Source organism: Anguilla anguilla, chromosome 8, assembly GCF_013347855.1.
Source record: "Anguilla anguilla isolate fAngAng1 chromosome 8, fAngAng1.pri, whole genome shotgun sequence".
NCBI classification, from domain to species: Eukaryota; Metazoa; Chordata; class Actinopteri; order Anguilliformes; family Anguillidae; genus Anguilla; species Anguilla anguilla.
In genome coordinates this window covers 31,246,043-31,255,412 of record NC_049208.1, presented here as the reverse complement: position 1 = coordinate 31,255,412, position 9,370 = coordinate 31,246,043, and the positions used below count along the sequence as shown (strand labels likewise).

General features: G+C 38.2%; 1 protein-coding gene across 1 annotated transcript; it reads left to right on the top strand.

Moving 5' to 3' along the window:
• Window positions 1–63: 63 nt before the first annotated feature.
• srd5a1 (steroid-5-alpha-reductase, alpha polypeptide 1 (3-oxo-5 alpha-steroid delta 4-dehydrogenase alpha 1)) lies at window positions 64–4,297 on the top strand. The gene is made up of 5 exons (XM_035430418.1): window positions 64–602; window positions 959–1,125; window positions 1,505–1,606; window positions 3,161–3,311; window positions 3,914–4,297. Exons 1-5 carry the CDS (start codon window positions 292–294, stop codon window positions 3,978–3,980), a joined length of 798 nt encoding a protein of 265 aa, XP_035286309.1. The 5' UTR covers window positions 64–291; the 3' UTR covers window positions 3,981–4,297.
• The last annotated feature ends 5,073 nt before the right edge of the window (window positions 4,298–9,370 follow it).

Here is a 9,370-nt window from a genome sequence, read left to right as displayed (position 1 = left end):
ATTGGTTTATTGATGATCATATGGGGCAGAGCGGAATTCGAGTGGTTTGTTTCGGTTTAAGAACCGCCTACTTGTTAACTCTCTGTATTCTGCCCTTTGTGATTGGTGTAAATTTATCTTCTTACATCATGTAGAATGATGGCACGCTTTCAGTTGTAATGGTCTGTTAAGTAGCATTGTTGCGGTGATCTTTTAAAGTTGAGCTGCAGTGGACAGTTTCCAGAAAAGAATCAGATCAAGTACTATTTTAATTTGAAGGAACGTGACTTTTCGGTGAAGTTTCGCGTTACAATGGGGGATTTCTTTACCGCGGTGTTCAGTTCAGAAGCTGAGGAGCAATATATACTACAATGCATGTCTTACATTCTAATATTCATGGCCGGGGCAACATTTTTAACTTTACTTTTTGAGAACGTCCCCTATGGCAGATATGCAACCAGCAAATATGGGTTTCCTGTCAACGTTAAACTTGCATGGTTTGTGCAGGAGTTGCCTGCATTCGTGTTACCCGTCTTTTTAGTGCTGAAGTCGTCTGCTGCACAGTCATCTGAGACGGCAAATCGTTTTCTTATCGCTATGTATTTTTGTCATTATGTGCACAGGTAAGCATTACGAGTATATTTAAACATAATTGTCTTTATACATTAATATATTTCATATTTATTTCATTATTAATATATATTAATATATTTTCTATCGGGGCAACGCAGTTGATTATGACATCGTTCACTGCATTATTATTATTATTATTATTATTATTATTATTATTATTATTATTAATAATTTTCTTAATAATAATAATAATAATAATAATAATAATAATATCATTATTAGCAATATTGTTATTATTGATGATAATAATCATCATCATCATACTTAAACTTGTCTGTACCTGAGGTGGGTTTGGGTGGATAATCAACATAAAATTAATATAAATTAATTGTGGTTTCTGTCGTAGATCTCTCATCTACCCGTTTTTGATTAGAGGAGGAAAACCAACCCCCTTTTTTTCGTTTGCCCTGGCGTTTGTTTTCTGTATATACAATGGATATCTCCAGATACGACACCTGAGCCACTTTGCAGAGTACCCTAAAGACTGGGTCAGACACCCTTGGTTCATCGCCGGTAAGCAGATATGGTCAATTGATAAATATTGTGGTTCATGCTAAAGTTGCCGAAAATATATTATACTTTATACTTTAAGAACTATAAAATTGTTCAGTTTGGCAAATTACCACCTGTTTGATTAACGTTTCTAACTGAAATTTCAAATCTCCTACTCCATGTTGATTTTTTTTTCTATCATTGGTCTTAAAACCTAATCCTAAACTTTTTCTCCTGCTAGAACAGACAACAGACAGTATTAGTCTGGGCATGATTTAAGTTCCCATTAGTTCAAATGCATTTTATTATTCATTTTACTTATTCCTTTAGCATTAAATAATGCTTCCTATAACAAAAACTATTATTCATTGGCCAACTTTGCACATTGGCTTACTTTCAGGATTCGTGCTCTGGTTATTAGGGTGGCTTGTAAACGTCCATTCAGACCATATCCTTCGAAACCTTCGAAAACCTGGGGAAACGGGTTATAAGATACCAGTAGGTAAGTAATCTGAGCACTGTTGTTGTTGAAAATTACACTTGCCACATAAAAACATTTAGTAGCCCTGAGTGTATAGGCTGGGTGTATAGGTCTGGTTGGAGAATTTCAGTATACTCTGCTGGTTAAAAACTTGGGACAGAGGCTGAGATGTATTTATCAATGGCCTGCAAGGCCTGATGATGAAACTACCTCACTGACTCATTATCCCACTGAGATGTTACATGGATCTGATCAATTTCACATAAACTGCAGAATTGAAAGGTGGCCAACTAACACTGTTCATCGCTAAATACAGATTCAGTGAGAAGAGACATGTACAAAGAGTTTAAATAATGCCTGATATCAGTGTGCATTTCAGACCATGGGTTTTAAAATGAGATCAGAAGGTATGTTGTGTAAAGTGTTAGCTGTGGATATAGGAGTTATTGCAGTTATGTTCATTTAAGTTTTTAAAATCTTTTCTGGAGACAAATTGCAACTAGAGAAGTTCACATTTGTGAACAAAGAGTCGTTATTGAGAACACATCTCTAGATCACTCAGTGTTCAACTCAAATCTTGTTGTATGATGCCAGAATTTGATAAATAATTAGTCATGAATGTGTAATGGCCATGATAAAAAGATCCAGTTTCTTTCAGTCAGAAATAAAAACAGGCCCTTGCCTGATGAGTCGCTGCTTTTGCACCCAACAGTCCAGCCTGAAGATATTAATAATCTCTGACAGTTTGCAGTAACATCTTGTCATATATTTACAACTTCGTATGCAGGGTGTTTATACAGCACGTGGAAGCTAAATTCATTTCTAAACATGGAGAGCTATTGGAGAATATTTTAAAATGAGCACAATGGTGTGTATTCACATATGCTTCAAAGCTGGTTTAACATTGCATTAAAAGCAGTGTGCTGTTTCAAACAATTATAATAATCCATTTTGATGGCAGTAAATATAATAGTGGCACTGCATTGATTTGGCATGGGATTGAAAGCATAGCTTCAAATTAATTTGACACTTTGACAATTCATTGTGTGTCCTATGATAGTTGAATCATTAATCTTCAGTGAAATTTTTGCTGTGACTAGGTAGTAACACAAACTTCTGAAACATCTGAATGGCTCCCCTAAAGTGACAATAATACTTATCTTTTCCCACTAGTTCCTATTTAACATGTTGACAGGGATTCACATGTATTTTAATTATTTAAGAAAAGAAATGCACAGCTATTCATGAACTGGGTCATGATTAGCGCATGGGCAGTACATTCCCAATGGCAGGATTGAGAGATACAAAAATAATTAATGTATTACAAAATTTCCACAACTAGATATTTTACTAAAATAATTCACATTTACTAGCTTCCTAAAAGGCACAGCAGCAGTGCCTTTGAAGATGCAATCTTCTAGTTTCAAGCCTGTTTCCTTATTCACTACTAGTATTCAGGGCTGCCAGGTGTGTGTGAGGTGTACTACATCTGTTAGAGATTAACTAATCGTAAGAACACAGATAGATGTGCTCATCGCAATGAAGCTTATACTCAATGTCTGACCTGCTTTGCAGGTGGCATGTTTGAATATGTGTCAGGCGCAAATTTCCTGGGGGAAATTGTGGAGTGGTCAGGATTTGCTCTTGCGGCTCACTCCATTCACAGTGCTGCTTTTGCCATCTTTACGTTCGTCGTGCTTTCCAGCAGGGCTGTGGCTCATCACAAGTAAGTTTCCCGTGAAACCAGAATACCTGCTACGCCAGCAAGGGCTGCAACCAGGACTGCGGCTCCCTGTTCATCTTCACACCAGCTTAGAGCAGAAAAGAGTTTGAAACTGTACCAGTTTAGTCTCAGTGGCCAGTTCCTTATTGGAATTGTATGGAAGGGAGAAGACCCTCTCGCTGATTAGTGCATGAGAGATATACAATGAGCACATGTACAACAAGCCAGTAAACAACTTCGCATAAAACTGTGGAATTGTGCAATTCTGTACAGCATGTCAGTATTTACAGACAAGCTGTCCGATATTACAGTTGCCATGATTTTCAAATCAATTATACAGTTTGTGGCTACAGTGCCTTATATGTTGAAAGAAAAGCTGTCTTGATCTGTTATTGTGTTCTTAAATAAATCCTGGCTGAATTACATGATACATTTTGCCAGCTCTAGTTTCAGTGTTGATTACCCACATATTGTACATATTGAGTATAGCTGTGCTGTTGATAAAGCCTGTTGAAGATGTTTTTGAAATTTATGAGAAACAAGAAGTTTGTGGTGTGTTAACAATATATTAATACGATACTCATGGAATGTGTGTTTATTTCTAGGTGGTACCTTGCGAAATTTGAAGACTACCCAAAGTCAAGAAAGGCATTAATACCTTTTATATTTTGATGAACAATGATTCTTGGACTGAAATGTCACTTTGACATGGGGCACGGCACTGGATACTTCACTCAAACCATCAAAGTTATGAGCCATATCAATACTGTTTATGAAATACAGAGAAACATGCTAACACTCCAGTATTTAATTCCTATCTGTCTGCCGCTACAGTGCCTACAGTGATTATTTCTCATTGTGCTGTGTTGAAAAATCACTGTATGAATTTTTTTCTACTCTTATATGTTGTATAATGATACTGTCTATAATGTCAAAATTAAAGATATCTTTAGATTTCTTTTAAAAATAAAAACCTGAATTTGACACAATTGGGCCAGGTGGATTCCTTTTTTTTTTTGAGAGATCACACTTATGTTAACGAGGTCCATCAATGTTGATTTCAAATACACCTGTGAATATCACCAATTTAGTGAGGTCTCACAACCGAAACGGCAGATGAGATCAGTCGTGCTGTCATGAACACCAAGGAACTGTCTGTGTAACATTAAAATGAAGTTGTTAGGAGGCAAAATGATAGAGGAGACAAAGCTTTTAACCCTCTCAGGAGCACAGTTAAGTCCATTGCAAAAAGAAATGTGTAAAATATATGGAACTAAGATCCAGTCATTTGACCAAATTGAGCACCCAGACAAGAGACTGTTGCCAACCAAGAGGTCAGCTACAACACTGACAGAGTTGCAAAACTCATTGGCTGAAATGGAAGGAACAAGAGCTCAACAATCTCTTCAGCACTTCATAGATTTGGCCTCTTTGGGAGAGGGGCTAGATAGAAGCCACTTTTGAGAAAGGCCAACATTAAGTCCCACCTGAAATTTGCCAGTTGGCATGTGACATACCCTGAGACCTTCTTGAAGATGTTTTAATGGTTGGATGTGACTAAAGTAGAGCATAATGGCCTTAAAGCAAAGCTCAGTGATTCACACAAACCAAGCACAGACCATCACCAAGATAACACCATCCCTACCATCAATCACTAAGATGGCAGCATCATGCTATGAGGTTACTTTTCAGCAGGAGGGGCTGGAACCTTGTTGCTATCAATGGTAAGTTGGATGGAGGCAAATGCAGACAAGTCCCTGTGAAGAACCTGTTTCAGTCCACAAGAGATTTACATTTAGGGTGAAGATTCATGTTCCAACAGGACAGTGACCCAAAGCACTCTGAAAAAAGACTCAGTCCTGTAATTCTGCCAATGGCCTATTTACAAAGTATAGATCCTCTGTTAATTTTTATTTTATTTTATTTGTTTTTGCATCGTAAATATGTTGTTTTATGTTTGATAAGGGGGAAACTATTTCAATCCATTAAACTTTAGGGTGTCACTGGAAAAATGGGGCATCATTCAGCGGAGGTGGAGTCTTTTTTCGGGGGACAAATAATTGTATTTTATTCTACTTAAATGCAATGGAAATTCACCCATGCTCATAAAATACCCCTGTGGTTTCTGGAATGTTTTCATGCCCTGTCTCATTATTATAATTATATTGATAAACAGTTGAGAGGTTGGTTGCATCATACACGCCCCAAGTAGGTGGCTGTGAGGCAGATTGATCCATTCAACCAACATTTTATAGGTTGAATGAATGGCTCAAGACCAACCAACTTCAGCAGCCCTTAAAGAGAATGTGATGAACTGAAATATCAACTTCCTGAGTTTCTTCAGAAAATTCCTTCCAACAAATTCAACATCCTGGAACTTGCCCTCTAAATGAAGGCACAGGGAGTTTCCAACCCCTGAACTCATCAAATTCTAGCTGTGTGCAGGGGATTTCTAATATACATCCATATGAATCACACAACCTGCCCTCTTTTCTATTTCCCTTTCGTATGAAGCTGTAGGGACTGAAGCGATTATTGTTCCAGCTTTTATTTGCAGCCTTATTTCCTAGTGCCGTGGGCACAGGAGGAAAATGAAGAACTTCAGACCCATATTGTGAGGTAGATCAAGGACGTGTGAATGGTACCCAGTAGCCAAGAACAAGGAGGGATGAAAGAACTGCAGAGCCTTTTTCCCTTTTCAGTCACACTCAGGAACATTAGTTTCAATAATCTGGCATGATCACATTGGTTAAAATGGGGAAGTTTTGTGTGGGCACATAACTACAAGTGAGCAATTCTGTTAGCTCTAAGAACCCCACCACAGCACCTGTTAGCACCTCCTGTCCTGGTCGGTCCAACTATCCCAACAGAAAGCTAGATCATTTCTGTACAATGATAAAGACCTATCCAAAATCATTTTTAGATGAGCCATGTCAGATTACGGTTCATATTAAGAGGAAGGATATTTTTACTTACAGTATGACATGGTTGAGTTACATATTGCACCACACACATTATATTGTATTTGCCTATTGCAGATACTTATCTAGGACAATACACAGCACTTACAGATTTATATCACATTATTGGACTTGTTCCCCTTCAGTGCAGCTAGATTGTTACAGACACTACTGCTAATTGTAAAACAGAAACACCCAGCCACAAATTTTAATCCACATTTCAATGTTTGGAAACCAGTGCTCTGTCACTACAAACTTAAATGATTTCCACATAAACATAATTGCTTCTAACCACTAATCTGCAAATGGTGCTGATGTGCAAAGTCCGCTACAATTTTTATGGGCTATTCGATACATCCGTTTTTGGGCTTGTCATTTGATAGAACAAACAAATATTACTTTACTCAGCGTTTGGACTTTTTGTTAACACTTTTTAAGGAAAGCAAATAGTCAAAGGGATTTAACAGACCACATGCTCCACCTTTCTACCCTGACCACACTCAGGATCTTCGGCACTGCTCTAAAGGGGATTGAATCCTACATCTCTGGATGGTTCTTTATGGTTTCCCAGGGATTGCGGCTTGTCTCCTGCACATTACCTTCCTACAGCTGCACCTAAATAATTGCTATGTAATTCACCTCCTCCCCATTTCTCTATATGTGAAATCTCTTTGGCCTGTCATCTCCTGCCATGGTTTTCTTCAATCATTTAGATTCTCACAATACTCCTCTTTTCCTTCCACTGAACACCCATGTCTCATTTTACATCTCAATTTGCTCGAAGGAGATTTTGTATTGGCTGCTTCATCATCTTAAGCTCTAAGACGCTGCAAGATTTCTGCTTCAATCTAGATGCTACAGGTTAGCTTACTCTGAGCTCTTCATCTGAAAGAACTTTAGGGTTACTCAGGATGAACTTTCTCTATCTATGTAGTGGCAGTGAGTGAGTTGTACAGTTTTTTTCTCGACATTATCTGAAGAACCAAGCCCTTCCTCATTACTTACACACATAACTCTGCCCAGCTCCTTCTGGTACTCTTATGCCTGGAAGATTGTATTGCTCTTCTCTCTAGTCTCCTTGCTTGTGCTAGCTGCAGGTGATATGCAGCCAGACGACTTGCTACTTGTCTACAATCTTTCCAAACATGCTCAAATCACTTAAATTGTTACCTATCATGGCTCATACCAAGCCTATGGGACAGTAGGTACTAGCCTACAGGACCCAGAATGGACACCACCAATCATTGTTCAAAAGCAACAACCTGACCAGATCTCTCCAATTCGCAAATTTGAGGCGACTAGCTATCCCCTCCCTGCATGGTTACTTCTCCCAGTGACATTGCCTCTCTGTACAGGCCCCCAAGTGGTGGACAAACTTCTCATAGCGATCAGGACAGCAGAATCATTGGCCATCTTCTGACACAGACTGAAGACCTGTCTCTTCAAACTACATCTTCATTCTCTTCCCATCCCCAGCCCCAAACACTCCCATCCTTTGTACTTAAGGTATTAAGATTGTTGCTTATATTCTGATGGTTCTAAGTTTTTATTCTTAGGGGTTGTTATGAATATATTAAAAATCTGTACGTAGTCAGAATGTGTGCTTGCGTACTAATGTAAACTGGATCCTGAAGGAAGCCAATCACACAGTGAGTAAGGGAGGGACACAATTGCCTCTTGTGCTACCTTGTCCACTTGCGCCTGAATAACAGCACATTCTTATTTCTCATTTCCCTGAGATTAACTTGTGCTTTTCAACTGAGTATTTGCACAGACAGAGGGAGACATAGCAGTTAGAAAGTTAAGTTCAGCACCCCAAGGCACACGGCTGAGGTTGACTCTTTGTGACTGTAAGGACATTGTCAGCAGATTACTCACTGCTGAACTGTTCTGAGCAAGCGATCGGACCAGAGACTGTAAACAATAGGATCAGACATCTGAGGCTAATAAAACAGAGTTGTCAGGGAGCAGGCTGTACAGCTTAAATGTCATTTGTGATGATTCCATAGCAACATGTTTAAAGCGTGCACCCCATAATGAACATTCTCAAACATGGCCATATTGTTTTCAGATGACAGATGACAACTGATAAGACTTGAGTGTGACAGAAAATCTGAAGACAAAATAGTTTATTTACAAGATATGTGATTTCAATTTGGTAATGTAGAAAAAAATTTATTAAATGAATTACTGTTAACTTAAATATGTGTGCAAAGTGTCCTTTACAGAGTTAACATCATAAGCACGGGCACAATTAATTGTGAATGAACAACAATAATGGTCTTTTATCTCAAGGGGACAAAAATGTAAGAAAAGTAGTCACAGATGTTGGAACAGGCCTGTTCAATATTTTCCATCCTCTATGCCGAGAGAGCCCTTCCTTGCTATAAATATCCATCTGTGATGAAATTATATCAAAGTATGCTCTGATTTCATCCTGTATCATTATGGTCTTTATGCTGCCTAATGTTTCATCACTCCTGATAAGCTATTCCATGCACTAATTACAAGGTGTCAAAATCTGACCTAATATATAACATGACCTAGTATACAACGTTTCTAAAAAAAACATGTTTCCTTAGCACTACTATACACAGGTGTCCTGTTATACTGAGTTGTGTGCACAGAACAAGTGAACCGACCTGACCTAAATATGATTGTGAATATTGAGGATTTCTGCAAGATTTTTTACTTATGTTATTATTTTTTGTTCTTTACACACACACACACACACACACACACACACACACACACACTGGACAATATAATGGAATGCTGTCATATAATTTCCAAACAGTGTATTGTGGGATATTGGACCATTGTTCACAAAGCAAGGCCTCGAGTACTTTGGGGGATGTAGTACGTGAAAATCTTTTTTGACTCTGTTCTCTAGAATGTCCCATAGAGTCTGTGATTATGGAGGACTTGGAAAGTGTTTGACTTCATCTTAGTTTTCATGAAACCACTCTTGAATATGTTTGTATTCAATTTGTGTTGGGGCATTATCATATTGGAATATATGAACATCATCGGGGAACTGGGTTGTAAAATGGTTTCATATTCCTTGCCTATTATACAACCATTCAGAGCAACTGTCGGACA